This window comes from Gavia stellata, chromosome 36, assembly GCF_030936135.1.
Source record: "Gavia stellata isolate bGavSte3 chromosome 36, bGavSte3.hap2, whole genome shotgun sequence".
NCBI classification, from domain to species: domain Eukaryota; kingdom Metazoa; phylum Chordata; class Aves; order Gaviiformes; family Gaviidae; genus Gavia; species Gavia stellata.
In genome coordinates, this window is record NC_082629.1 from 1,522,052 (window position 1) to 1,536,484 (window position 14,433).

Here is a 14,433-nt window from a genome sequence, read left to right on the forward strand (position 1 = left end):
GTGCATGCCTCTGCATGCTGCGTGCGTGCGTGTGCATGCTGTGTGCATATGTGTGCATGCTGCATGCGTGTGCATACACGGGGGGGGCGGGCGAGGGAGATGCTCCCACCGTAGCGACCGCGTGTGTAATTTATCCGTGTAGTTTTTAAATTTGCAGGCCTGGCCAGCTCCCTCCAAAGGGCGGCGATCAATCAGCCGGGATATTGGATGGATTTATGGGCCCTTTATGCAGGAGGATCAATGCAATCCTGAAAAACCCGGCAATGTTTGTGCAACAAATTACGGGGATTGGAGCATCTCCCCCGCCGGGGCCGGGGACAGGGTCCAGCCGCCAGCCTCGCCGCCCGTGCCGCTCCCCGGGGACAGGGACGCCGGAGTCCCACCACCGCCACCGCCACCCCCTCGGTCGGCTGATCCTAATGAGCAGCAACAGCGAATTAATTAGCCAGGCTGCGAGGGGAAGCCCGAGCACTAATTAGCAGGCACCGAGGGCTGGTGGGGAGCGGGTGCCTGGCCGCGGGGACGCGAGGGGACGCGAGGGGACGCCGGGGGTCCTGGCAGCCCCCAGCCCTGCCAGCAGCGGGGCTGGGGAAGAGCCAAGGCTGGGGGTAAAAATAGCAGCAGCGGCGAGAAAGGTCAGCCCCGGCGAGAGCAGCCGCGGGGAGATGGAGGGATGGGGGGGTCAGGGCCGGATCCTGACCTCGGCTGCTGGGCTGGGCCTGGCCCCGGTGCCCGGCTGCCGTGGGGGGCGGCTGGGCTTGGGGGGGGCTCGGCCCCGTCATTGGGGGCTGTGAGCCCAGCGCCAGGGCTGAGCCCCCACACCGGCACCGCTGTGCCTCGGTTTCCCCATCCTGGCAGCTCTCGCTGCTGCCAGGCAAGGATCCGGGACGATGCTGTGGGTCACCCCGATGGGAACGGACACGTCCCTGACCGCAGAGCCAGCAGCTCCGGGGCCGGAGCCAGGAGCTGAGCCTGGTGTGAGCTGCGGGGGCTGGAGGCGGCCAGCGGAGCTGCGGTGCTGGGGCGCAGAGCATGAATAAATGCATAACGCCGCGGCCCCGCCATTCCCCCCGCCGCAGCCAGCGGGGCCGGCAGCGCCGGCACGGGGAGGGGGGCTTCGGTGCAGCCGTCCGGCGACTCCACGTTCGCCATCTGCCTCTGCGGCCCCCGAGGACCCGCTGGCTCGTGCAGCGGCGTGCGGCCCCGCAGGGTCACATCCAGCGCCGGCACGGCCCCAGCACTTGGTCCCTGAGCCCCAGCACCGGCCGGTGCATGCCCAGCGCCCGCTGCACGGTGCGTGGTGCTGGCGCACGGTCCCTAGCACCCGGTGCACGGCACCCAGTGCTGGTGCATGGTCCCTGGTGCATGGTGCCCAGTGCCAGAGTATGGCGCCCAGTGCCGGTGCATGGTCCCCAGTGCCAGTGCATGGTCCCGGGTGCCTGGGGGACGTCACCCTTCCTCTCCCCATGGCTTCGCCAAAGGCTTCCCTCCCCATGGCGGTGGCGTGCCGGGCCGGCAGACAGATTGGCATGTCAGCGTGGGCCACGCGGCCGGGAGGGAGCCTTGTGCAAATGAATATAGATGGGCTGGAGGCGGCCGGGCGCTGCGCGCTCCATCCAGGGCATGTTTGCAATAAAGCCGGGCCGGTGGCCGGACGGAATTGCATGAAAATTGTCCTTGAACGGTGACAATAAACCAGCAGCCGGTGTGGGGCTGCGAGGCCGGACGGGGGGTGACACTCCCCGGGCCCTCCTGGTGCTGCTGCGGTGAAATGCCCGTTGGGACCCCGGTGTGGGGCCGGGGTGGGGTGTGCCGGCACTGCGGGGCTGGTGCCGGGAGCGTCACCCCTGGCTGGAGCCCATGGCCCCGGGGCCATTCGGGTGCCCCCCGACAGCTTTTGTGGGGTGGCAGAAGCGGCTGAGCGGGCAGAGCATCGCCCGCACCGGGGGGGCTGCCACCACGGACCCCCCGCGGGCTCCAGCCCCGGCCGGGTCACCCCCTGCACCCCGTCCCCAATGTGCACCCAGTCCCTGATGTGCCCCCAGCCCTCACCCCACACACCCCCTCTGCCCTGGCACCTCCTGGGCGCCCCCACCCTCCCCTCCTGCCCCCCCGGCTCGTTAACATCCGCTGCTAATTGGTGAGGGGGCAGCTGGGAGGTTGCCGGTAGGGCCTGGGGGGTCGGGGTCCCGAGCCGGCCGCCCCTCGGCAGCGGGGGGTTTGGGACACGGTGAGCGGGGGGCGAGGGGACGGGGACAGGGTCAGGGTGGGGTGTCCCACCCAGGAGCAGCCGCATCGTGCCCGGGCCGAGCGGTGCTGGGGGGTCTCATCTGCACCCCGAGGTCCCCGTGTCCCCCCTGGGATGGTGCTGAGCCCCAGCCCCACAGCCGCTCGTGGGGGCTGCCCCATACGGGGCCAGATCCTGCACTGGGGCTGAGCCCAGCCACAGCCACCCCCATCCTGCTGCAGCTGCCCCAAAGGGGGGCACGGTTGTACCCAGGCCACTGCTGTGACGAGCTGTGGGGTCTCAGCCGTGAGGGGACCACAGCGGTGGCAGCCCATCACCCAGCTCTGGGGGGGGCATCCCCTGGGAAGGGGGATCCCGGGGGGTTTCACAGCCCCTCCCGGCTGCGCCCCCCCGCACTGGCGGGGGCCCGGCGGTGAGGCCGTCCGTCACGGCATGCCGGCGCCCGCCGAGATGGATGGCTGCGGGCCGGCCCGGATTAATTCTCTGGACAAGCGGCATTTATTACGGATGCAGAGGATGTCGGGCGGAGAAATCCATCCCGGCCGGGCGGCAATTAGGCGGGTGGCCGGGGCACGGGGGTCCCGCTCGCCCCCTGCCCCCTGCCTGAGCCCCCCCCCGTGCCAGCACCCCGGGTCCCCCGCCCCACGGGTCCCCCCAGCCCCACTGCGGGGTGCCGGGGGCTCCCCCCCCGCGGTGCTGCCCCCCGCGCCGGCGGGGCCGGGGGCTCATTGCAGATTCGCCTCATGCCCACCTGAGCCGGGCGCTGACAAATAGACATTTAAATCAGACAATTAGCTGGCCTCCACCGCTGACATTTTTAATGTATTAATGTGCATCAACAGCTAATACATATAAAATTCCCCTAATAACAGCACTTGGGTAGCGGGGCCGCGGCACAGCCGGCGCTGGCAGTGATGTACGAGTCCGGAGGGACTCCGGCCCCGGCGTTTGCATTAATTACCAGCAAACTGACAAGGCAGTGTGACACGCGGGAAGGCGCCGGATGCCTTCAACCAGCCCGCGGACGGTTTTTCCAAGCCCCGGCGTGTGCGTGCGTGTGAGCGCGTGCACGGTGCAGCTGCATGTGCGCGGGCTGGTGGCACCATGCGTGTGCACACACGCGTGTGCCCCGTGTCCCTGCATGTGGGGACGTGCTGCCTGGGCTGCAGTGGGTGGGTGCTTCGTGTCCCTGCTGGGAGGGGGCGCGTGTGCATTGGGACACGTGTGCATCAGGACATGTATGAGCGTTGGTGTGTTGGGATATGCATGTGCATTGGGACATGCGTGTGCATCAGGGCACACATGTGTATTGGGACATGCGTGTGCATTGGGACACGTGTGTGCGCTGGGGCACATATGTGCATGGGGACACACGTGCATCAGGACACACATGTGTCCCCAGCGCTGCACACAGCCATGCATGGGGACTGGAGGGGATGGCTCGTGGCTGGGGAGCATCCGACCCCGCTGCCTGCAGGGAGGGGCAGGCAGGATCCGGCTCTGGCTGCGGTCCCCACGTGTCCCCCACCGCAGTCCCTGTGTGTCCCCTGCCACAGTCCCCACGTGTCCCCCACCACAATCCCTGTGTGTCCTCAGCCGTGGTCCCCGCATGTCCCCTGCTGTGGTCCCCACATGTCCCCCACCACAATCCCTGGGTGTCCCCGGCCATGGTCCCCACGTGTCCCCAGCCATGCTCCCTGTGTGTCCCCTGCCATGGTCCCCGCGTGTCCCCGGCCGCGGTCCCCGCACGCCCGGGCGGTGACAGATGCCTCAATTCTCAGGAAGGCTCCGAAAATCGATGCCTTAAACGCTGGTGGCCGGGGCTGATCAATGGCACCAATTACGCCCGCAAACGGGCGCTCGTGGGGGGCCAGGGGAGCGCCCCATGGCCCCCCCGGGCTGGGGCACCCTGAGACCCCCCAGGGGCTCCTCCGCAGCCCCCCGGCTCCGCGTGTCGGGGGGCACCTGGGGAAACCGAGGCTGCTGTGGGGGGCTCTGCCCCCCCGCCCCATCGACCGCCGGCCCCGCTTGCTGAAAGCAAATTTGACATTTTTAAATGCAGATACTTAAAGGGATCGATGGGGATGCGAGACCCCCGCCCCCCCGCATCGATCCTGCGCCGAAACGGGGGGGCACGGCACCGCAGCCCCCGCCAGCCTGGGCGTCCGGGGGGCCTGGTGAGGGGTCCTGGCTCCCGCCCAGGCCGGGGTGCCCCCCCACCGTTCAGGCTGGCAGGGCTGGGCCCCCCCGGCGCGGGGCTCGGGGGCAGCGGAGCGTGGGCCGGGGTCCGCTGGGAGCCGCTGTCAGGGAGGCAGCCAGGCGCGGGGTGGGAGCGCGGGGGGGCCGCTGTCAGTCTGCCCTGACGGGCAGCCGAGCCGGGGGGGCCGCCAGCATCCCCCACCCCTGCCGGCATCCCCGGGGGGGCTCCCCAGGGACCCGGGTGTCCTGGCCTCTCAGGCCCCCCAGAAGCGGGGCTTTGCCGCATTGCACCCCCAAACCCCGGGGAGGGCTGGGGCGTCCCCATCCGGGCCCAGGGCGGCAGCGAGTGGGGGGCGATGCACCCCCAAAGCCTGTCCGGCCGCAGTGCCTGGTGGGTGCTGAGCTGGGGGGGGTTCGCAGCCCCCCGGGCCCTGGTAACGGGGTTGAGCCCCCGGCGCAGGGCGGCTGTGGGGCTGTTAATAATGGATGAGACCAAATTGGCGGCCGGCAGCCGGTTAATCCCTGCAAACACGGCGGCGGCGGCGGCGTGGGCTGAGCAAACAGGGGCTGCGGAGAGTCCCGGGGGGGCCCCCGCACCGGGGGGGGCATTTCTCATCCACCATGCAGCGGGTACCCCAATACCAGGCACCGTGCTGTGCCGGGGCCGGCTGCACCCTGGGAGGGGGCATGGGGCTGGGGATACCGGTGTGGGGCACCCGGTTTCCCCCCAGGTCCCCACACCGCTGCGGCAATGCCGATGCTGTGCCCTTTGCTCGGCATCGTGCCGGGGCAAAGTCTGTCGGGGGAGTGGTGCCGCCAGAAGCAACACGGGGAGAGGTGGGTCAGGGTGGGCTGGAGCCGTGCCGGCACGGGGGCTGGGGGGGCTGCGGGGTGCACCGGCCCCGGGTGGGCTCATGGGACCATGAGTGGGCTCACAGGGTGCTGGGTGGGCTCAGGGGAGGGCATGCACTGGACCTGGGTGGGCATGCGGGACCCTGGGTGGGCCCACGGTGTCCTGGGTGGGGATGCAGGGTGCTGGGTGGGCACGCACCAGCACTGGGTGGGCACATGGCAGCCAGGTGGGCACGCACTGGCCCTGGGTGGGCACATGGCACCCCGGGTGGGCACGCACCGGCCCTGGGTGGGCATGCAGGTCACTGGAGGGGTCTGGCACGGGGGGGACGGTGTGACCCGGGGCCCCTGACCGCACTGTCCATCCCACAGGGCGCCGGATGCCGGGGCCATGCCGATGCCCGCTGGGGCGGTGACCCCCTGGGCAGCCCTGCCGAGCCGGTTGCCACGACCAGAGGGACGATGGCCAAGCGGCTGCTGGTGGCCTACGGGCTGTGGGCGCTGGGGGGGCCGCTGGGGCTGCACCACATCTACCTGGGCCGGGACAGCCATGCGCTGCTCTGGATGCTGACGCTGGGCGGCTTCGGTGGCGGCTGGCTCTGGGACTTCTGGCACCTCCCTGGCTGGGTGGCCGCCGCCAACGGGGCCGGAGCACCCAGGGACCGCAGTGGGTCCGTGCCGGCCCTCAGCCCCCTGCGCCTGGCGGGGCAGGTGATGGTGGGGATGTATTTCGGGCTGGTGGCGGCACTGGGGCTGCCCTGGGTGCCGGCGCTGCTGGCACAGCCCCTGGCCGTGGGGCTGGGGGTGCAGCTGGTCTCCTCGGTAGGGGACCAGACGACGGAGGCACCCAGCATCCTGGCCGCAGCCTTCCTGGCCTCCCTCCTCTTCCAGGGCCGGGTGCTGGCGGTGCTGCCTGCCAGCCTGGCCGCCAGCGTCGCCGCCCAGCGACACCGGCGCTACAAGCCCCACGGGATGCCACGGCCCCGGCTGGCTGCCCGGCTCTACCACCTGGGGCTGGCGTGCCTGGCCTTCGCCGCCCCGCTCGCCTGCCGCGGGCTCTGTGGCGCTGCCGGGGTGCTGGGCACCCTCCTGGCCCTGCCCCGTGCCGCCACCGAGCTCGTGCTCCTGCCCCTCCGCACCGGCCGGCTCCTGGCAGAGGTCCTGGGCTTCGCCGGCGGCTCTCCGGTGCGGGAGCGCGGCACCGGCTTCGACCCGAGCAGCTGGAGCGAGCGGCAGCAGCGGGCGTACGAGGTGCGGGATGCGGTGCCGGGTAGCCGGGGCGGAGGGGGGGTGCTGCGGTGGGGTGCGGTGCTGGGGGGACCCACGCGGGTTGGCTGTTCCCATGCAGGGGGGGGGGGGGGCAAACACCCTTTTTGGGGTCCCCTCCAGCCGCTGAGGGCAGACGCAGCCCCGGGGGTCCCCGGCAGCGTCCCCACAGCCCACCGCAGCGTGTCCCTCTCGCCCCCAGGTCCTGGGCCTCCCGTCCGGCTCCTCCGCCGAGGACGTGCACCGGAGCTACCGGGAGCTGGTGAAGGTTTGGCACCCGGACCACAACCGGCACCGGGCCGAGGAGGCCGAGAGGCGCTTCATCGAGCTGCAGGAGGCCTACGAGGAGCTGGCGGGGCCCCGCAGAGCGGCGGCGGGGTGACGCGGGGGGATTGGGGAACACGAGCTTTCCCTCCGGCTGCTGCTTCGTCCCTTCGGCCGGCGCGGCGCGGCCTGCACGGGGCTGCCGGTAAACCGTCGCACAGGGGCGACGGCGGAGCAACGGGTGGGGGCTCGTGCAAACCGTTGCACGGCGAACCGTGCAGACCATTGCACGAGGAAGCCGCCAGCCCTCGCACGAACGGCGGCCGCGGTGCCCCCCGGGGGAGAGGCGGAGCGGGGCCGCGAACCCGCGGAGCCCCGGGCTCAGCCCCCGCCACGCCGCCGCTCCTCTTCGGCCTTTCCCGGAGGGCACTCGGGTGTTTCCGCTGCAGGGCGGTGGCTCTCGGCAGTTTCCGTCCACGTTCGGGGCCCGCCGCCCCGCCCCGCCCCGCCCATCGTGGGGGCGGGGAGGCGGGGCCTCGTCATTGCCGGATTCGATTGGCTCTCGGCGGAAATTGGTCACGCCTCTCGCGCGCGCCGGAGGCGAGAGTGGGCGGGGGCGTCGGCTGGGCCGCTTCTCCATTGGCTGGCGGGAAGCCGCCCTCCTCGCGCCGAGCCGCGTCTCAGCGCGCCCAGGGGCACCTCTCTGCCCCTTCATTGGACAGGAGCTCTCGGCCCGGCCCCGGCTTCGCATCTGACTGGCTGGAGGCGGAGGAGGGCGGGCCGAGCAGGTCCTTCCCCGCCCTCTCGTTGGTGGAGTCCTCCAGGAGGGCGGGCACGGTGCGGCGCTCTCGCGCCGCCATTGGCTGCCGAGCGGTAGCCGCGTCCCGATTGGCTGGCGCGGCCTGAGGGCTCCTGCCGGGCCGCGGCCCCCGCCCCCCTCCCCGGTGCATCGCGGCGGCCTGAGGTGAGGGGGGGGCGCGGCGGCGGGCAGGGGCGAGCGGGCCCCCGCCGCCACGGCCGGTGAGTGCGGGGAGCCCGAGGCCCGCGGGGCCGGGCCCGGCCGGGGGAGGGCGGGCAGGAGCGAGGGGAGGGGGCGGGGGGAAGGGTGGTCGGCGGGGGAGGGCGCAGCCGGGGGCCGGGCCGGGGGGCCGGGAGGGGCCTTGTGTGGGGAGGGGAGGGCCGCGGGGGCCTTGTGAGGGGTAGGGGGGTCGGGGGGGGGGGTTGTGTGGGGAAAGGGGGGCCTTAGGAGTCTTGTGTGGGCGAGGGGGGGCCGCAGGGGCCTTGTGAGGGGTATGGGGGTCGGGGGGGGCCCTGTGTGGGGAAGTGGGGGCCTCAGGGGTCTTGTGTGGGGAGGGGAGGGCCGCAGGGACCTTGTGAGGGGTAGGGGGGTCGGGGGGGGCCTTGTGTGGGGAAGGGGGGGCTCAGGGGTCTTGTGAGGCGTAGGTGGGTCGGGGGGGGCCTTGTGTGGGGAAGGGGGTCTCAGGGGTCTTGTGTGGGCGAGGGGGGGCCGCAGGGGCCTTGTGAGGGGAAGGGGAGGCGGAGAGGCCTTGTGCTGGGGAAGGGGGTGCTTTGGGGGGGGCAGCAGCCTGGGGGGTGGGCTGCGGGGAAGGGGGGGCAGGAGGGGTGCTCTGTGGGGAAGGGGGTGCCCTGTGCAGGGCGGGGGGTGGTTTGGGAGGAGAGGGTGACAGTGATGGGGTGAGGGGGGCTGGGAGAAGGCCTGGGCAGCGGAGGGGTGTGGGGAGGAGTGCCCCCCACCCCCAGCGCTGGGGAAGGGGCAGCCAGTGCAGGCTGGTGGGGGAGTGGGCCCACGGCTGGTGGGCAGGGGTTGTGGTGGGGGGGTCCAGGCAGTGGGGGACCCAGGGGAGGCTGCAGAAGGGGGTTTGCGGGTTGGACTTGGGTGGAGCAGTGGGGTTTTCATGGGGTAAAGGGGGTGTCGGGGGGCGGCTGGCTGCAGGGGGGAGTGGGCTGCTGAGTCAGGGCCGGCGGCTGAGCTGTGGGAGCGCGGGGCTGGTGTGAGCGACGGGGAGCGGACGGTCAGGAGCGTTAATACATTATTTATGCCGCAGCCGTACACGTACGCAGCCCAGCTCGCCCATTGCTTCCACCCGCTGTCCTTCATCCCTGCCTGCGCCGTGCCTCTCCTCCCGTACCGATCCGCCTCGTAAATCCCAGGGGCAGGAATCTTCTCCCGGCATGCTTGGAGATCTTGCTCTGTGGCCTTTAGTTGTTACCGTAACACAAACAATTAACTAATGAGGGTGGTGAAAACAGGCTGAGTTGCAAAGAGGGAAATGTTATTTTCCCCCATACCTCCACAGGGCTGTGGTCTTCAGCACACCTAAAGCTTGACTTCCCCCCCTTATTCACTCAGGATTTTCTCCACGAGAAAGCAAGCCAGCAGTAAGTTAGAAGGTGGCTTCCCGTGCCTGGTCCCCACTCTTTTCCCCTGTGGGTGCTCATCGGTGCTGCTCTTGTTTTGTGCTTGATGATCAGCCAGCAGAAAGAGGCGTTAATGTATCCGCAGAGGGAGCTGTTGCAGAGAAGTTGTGAAGCCTCCTTCCCCGCGGAGAAAAGCCCTACACCGTGGTTCCACGGGAAGGAAGGCGAAGAATAGGATTTTGTTTGGCTTGGAGAGGGGAGAAAATCCTGTCGGGGGTGTGGGGTTTCTTTCTGAGGGTGCCTTAATGGTTCCCCTGGTATAATCATCTTCCCTGGGTATAATGATCCTCTGTGGAGGGGTGATGGTCCGATCAATTCTCTTGCAAAGCAGCTTGCAAGAGCAGAGGGGCTGGAGATGCCAAACAGAAACAAAAGCTTCTGTGTGGAGCCTTTGTTAATTGATGGGAGGTAAACTTGGAACAATCGACAGAAAATTCCCCGCCGACTACCTGTGGGATCTGCTTCAGTGCCCCACCAGAGCCTGGTAGCTATTTTCATGATTTTGAGCTTTTTATAATGACTGCTTTTCTGTAACTTTGCGCTGCCTTTCCCAGTGGATGCTTCCATTGGAAAGCTCTGGCTGCCAAGTCTTTCTTTGGAGGTGTTACAGATCTACCTGTAACTTTTGAGGCAAAAGTGGAGTGTTTTGCCGTACTGTTTGGCTCTGGCGCTTGGTGCTTTCTAAGCAGGACTTGCTCACACAAGCTGGGGGTGCCCTGTTACGCAGTCCGGCTGGAGAATAGGCCTGAATCCAGGAGATTTGGGGACCTGGAGGAGGTCTGGTAGAGCAGAAAGGGCAGTGGGCATCTGTTCGGTGAGAGAGCTCCGTAACTCCTCGCGACTGTAGCTGGCTCCGAGCTTCTGGCTTCTTTCATAACCTGCCCCGGGGAGATGGAATGTGGGAGCGTGGCCTTGTCTGTGCTCAGGTTGGGGAATAAAGGCAGAATCTCCCCAGAAGCACCTGCGGTCGATATCGACGCTGCCTCCTGAAAGGTGGAGGGGAAGAAGCGTGGGTCCAACAGCACTGCAGCTTCTCCTCTCCCTCAGTCCCGCCAGCCAGCCAGACCTTCCAACTGCTGGGGAGCGCGGGACGTCCCCACTGGCGTCCTGCTGAAGCGTCGCTCGGGTCTGTGTCATGCTCCCAGTGTCACGCGGCGTTGCTCTGTGCACTCGGTGCTTGGGGTCTCGGTGTTTATTTCCTTTATTGCGATACTCTGTTAATAATCTAGTTTGTGTGCGCTGGCCCAGCAAAGCGCGTGCAGCCCGTCTTGACTCCCAGACGCGATCTGCACGGCGGTCGCGTGCCGCTTCAGCAGCTATTCTGCTGTATATCACACACGTGGCCGTAGCGACGTCTGCTGAGGTTACCGTCGTTTCGGGTTTGCCAGACTAAACTCCTCTTACAGGAATTGTGTAATGCATAAGGGTTTGTTTTTTTTTTTAATTGTAACTTACTCTTCAAGGGGCATTTAAATATTTTATGATTTTTCTGAGCAGAACACTCTTGTTGGATTCAGGACAAAGGAGCTCTAAAGGTGACTTGCAATCTGAAGAGGGTATATAGGCACTGCATTTTTAAAAAACAATAGGTCTGGCACTTAAAATACAGGGCTTATTTTGATGATATTGTCAAGCTCTTTCTTGGGATATCAGAGATGGAGATTAGCTGTGATCAAAGAAAAAGCTGAAGAAGAGGGGAAGGTTTCTGGTAGTGCTACAGGAATCCCATTCACCCCATTTAAATTGGGGGAGATGCAGGATTTTTTCACCACTTGAAGTGGGGCAGTGAAAGGTGGCATCTTCTGCTGTATTTGCCATTATTTCTTCCTTCCTTCTTTTCAAAAGCTTCTGATTTTTAGATACTTTGCTAAAAAGTAAAATTTCATCTGAAAGACATGCATTTATCCTCTTAAATATGAAACAATTATTGGCAAGTCACTGAGACTCTTCCAGATCAGAATGCTGGCAAATGCAACCTAAAAATAGTAGCAATGCACGCAAAATTACACAGGACAAACATACATGTGCGAGTTTCCATTGCAGCTGTTCCCTGCCGGGCAGGCTGGTTAGGAAGGGATGCAGAAAGCTTTGGCTGGATGGAGAGAGGACCAGAAGACAGAGCGCAAAGAGATCTTTGCCTCAGGAAAGCGAAATTTGGTGTCCCACTCAAGAGTGTTTCACTTCTGCCCGATTGCTCCGCTTGCCTCCCTGCGTAAAGCGTCAGAAATCCCACCAGCAATTCCCAGGACCTGTTTATCTGGGAATTGAGTACGGAAAACGGCATCCAACCAGGACTCCTGCACCACAGCCCCCTCCTGAAGAACACAAAACCCGGTGGTCTGCTCTTCTACCTTGTTTAAGTGTTTGTAAACACACCGGCTGGGGTTTGGTAGCATCATCGGAATAGACAGGGGAGTGTTTTGTTGTCTGAAATACCTAGTGCTGCGAAACGATACACAATTAGCTTATAAGAGGTAGATGTTTGAGAATAGCTAATGCCCAGTCGTGCTCTGCATAATGCATTGGGTGAAAGAACAATAAATGCGTGGATTTCAACAGAATATAGACAGCTAATTATCTCTGAGGTTAAATGTTCAGCTCATTCCTGAGGAAATACTGGGGGGAAAAAAAAAAATCCAAACCCCAAGAGTGATATTAAGAAACTATTTTTTTTAAATCCTAAAAGGGTTCTTTGTGTTGTACGATTTTACGATCCTTCATCCAGTACCACGAAAGGCCTTGTCCAGGACAGAAAAAGAAGCTGCTTTGTGCAGGCAGGGGTTTGGCTGTGGGCGCTGGCGCTAGACCTTCCCAGGCCCGTCCTCTGACCGAGCCATTGTTTGGTGGAAGGAGCTTCGGAAAACCCGATTGTCTCGATTTGAGGGGGGGAAAAAAAGGAAAGAAAAAACCCGAAGTTACGGTCAGGCTCGTGCTGCGCTTACTGCTGAATGGCGTGCTTCCTTCCGTTCAGATGCGGGGTAATAAAGCTGCCTGGCTTTGATTAAAACGTTGGCCTGATGCGTTTCGTGGCCTGTTTCAGGGCAAAAAAGTTAGTTCTTCGAACAGAAATGACTGAGGCATCTGTTGAACGTGAGAGGTGAACAGGCTCATTTTGGCCTGCTGTAACTTAACAGGTATTTGCCTAACCTTCCCCCCACCAGGTCTCAGGGTTTCAGCGCTGCATAAATTCCCCAGGGATTCAGCGGAGGTCTGGGAAAAACCAGGCCGTGCGCTGGGGCTGGCAGCGCCCGGTGAAGGCAGTGGGAATGTCGGTGCGTTCCCGTGCACAGCGGGCATAGTAAACCTGCTCCTCCGAGTTGTGTTCCGTGGCAGGCAGAATAAGTACCCGAATTTCTACTGTGATTGTTGCTTTTTTTTTCCAGGGCAGGCTATAAAATTGAGTTAATTCCCCTCTTGTGTGAGTGTGTTACAGAGGGGGGGTCCAGCGCTGTAGGTAAACACCTGGGTCCTCCGAGGTGCTGGAATCTTCAAAAATGGATTTTTATTTGAGAATGATTATAAATTACAAAGAGGACAATTTATTCTCCTGAAACGCTGTTGTGTGTACTCACGGAGACGACTCTTACGTGCTTGATCAACAAGATTAAAATAGCTCGGTGAGGGACTACTTAACTCAAAAGCCAATTAGCCAGATGCTGCTGTAGGGCGTGAATTGCGCTCCAGCGGGCGTGAGGCAGCGGCTGGGGACAGCCCACCGTGCCGCCTGCCCGCGGTCCCGAAACAACCGGGGTAGAAACCCTCCCAAGAAGCAGATTTCTTTATTCTTCAGAACTCCAGATTTCTCAGCAAAAGCAGCTTCCATAGACCAATAAAAACGATCCAGACAAATTTCTCACTGTTTGTCTTCCTTTCCTTCAAATAGGGAGCTATCGAGTTCCGAAAGTTTGCTGAAATAATCTGTCTAGACGGAGCAAGAATAGCACGGCAAGCTAACGCCACGGGTGGGGGATTTAGAAGTCGTTTCTTTTTTCACTTGCTGTCTGTAAAATTTCGAATGTTTTCCTTCTTTCTGAATTAGAGAGAGTATGCTGATACTTGTGCGTTTAACAATAATGTGCATTTCCAGTGTGATTTGGAAAAGTTTTATGTCATCAGCTGAACGCTGGCAGCTCTGGGAGGAGTTCAGTTGCTCTGTCCGTCCCAGGAGGGAGTTGGGTTTCTGCGGGTTATATCACTCTCCTGTCGATTCTGTTATAACTACAATATTTTATTGTAATCCTGCAGGTAGATTTCTTGACGTTTTTGTGTTGATGCTTTACTGTTTCTATAGACGCGTACGGTGCGCTATCTAAGCCTTATAGTGCCCTTATCCGAAGGAGCTCGCTGCCTATAACGAGTTTATTTGAACTTGCATTAACCTTTGCTATTTTACCAGTCTTGAAATTTCCACCAGGGTTTTAAAAAGGCTTGTGTGTTTTACAGCCCCCTCCCGCCGATCCGTTTGAGGTTCCCAGCTAATCGCCCTGTTGAAATTTCCAGCCGATCTGCCACGAGAGAGGCCGAGTTAAAGGCAGGTCACGCAGCAGCCTGAACCCCGGTTCTGACATGAGCCGGAGCTGCTTTTGACTGTGGCTCTAGATTCTTACCGCGGGGTGTAGCGGGTGAAATATTAATTGCATCATCAAGGAGCAAAGATTTGCCATTTTATACTCGTCGGATACATCAGTGGGGTTTTGTTTCCAGTCCATTATTTTACTGCTTTTGTGCTTGGAATTTAACTTGCCAAAGAGTAGTTCAAAACCTGCTGTATGTTGTTTGTTTTCCCCCCAAGACTTAATTACTGTTTATTTTTCTCCTTTGAAGTGGGTAAAACTATATTTCTTGGGTGATAAGGTGTAGTGTTTTTCAGGCTTTTTGAGATTTCCTGATAACTTCTTTACCAGCAACTTTTGTTTTTCACAGCTTGTTTCTAGACTTGTCTGAATGAAGTGCTCTTCCAGTTATTTGCTTTTCGGGGATGTACATGCAGAGGCAGTTTTTTAAATGTTCCTTTGTTTCATGAATTAAGTTTGAGACAGCTTGAGGGAGTTCACGTAAAGTAAAGTACTCTCAAGCGTGATGTTACAGGCTTTTCTCAGTACCTGTGTATTTCCACGCTCCCTCTGGATTAAAGCATGCCCATCTTTATTTAAAAAATGAAATTA

The 14,433-nt window shown here is 62.5% G+C and overlaps 2 protein-coding genes across 2 annotated transcripts in view; both read left to right on the forward strand.

Moving 5' to 3' along the window:
- The first annotated feature begins 5,761 nt into the window (after nt 1-5,761).
- On the forward strand, nt 5,762-6,947 carry DNAJC22 (DnaJ heat shock protein family (Hsp40) member C22). Its single transcript, XM_059832916.1, has 2 exons — nt 5,762-6,550; nt 6,768-6,947. The coding sequence occupies exons 1-2, from the start codon at nt 5,762-5,764 to the stop codon at nt 6,945-6,947; spliced, it is 969 nt and encodes a 322-aa protein (XP_059688899.1).
- An 873-nt stretch (nt 6,948-7,820) lies between these two features.
- Nucleotides 7,821-14,433, forward strand: part of SPATS2 (spermatogenesis associated serine rich 2) — a 30,248-nt gene continuing 23,635 nt past the window's right edge. Inside the window, exon 1 of the mRNA XM_059832760.1 lies at nt 7,821-7,849. The gene's annotated coding sequence lies outside the window, so the exon portion shown is untranslated. The remainder of the gene's footprint in view (nt 7,850-14,433) is intronic.

Coding starts and splice junctions, on each gene's coding strand:
- DNAJC22 (XM_059832916.1), top strand. CDS start 5,762: ATGGCCAAGCGGCTGCTGGTGGCCTACGGGCTGTGGGCGCTGGGGGGG. Junction 6,551..6,767: donor GGCAGCAGCGGGCGTACGAG/GTGCGGGATGCG, acceptor TCTCGCCCCCAG/GTCCTGGGCCTCCCGTCCGG.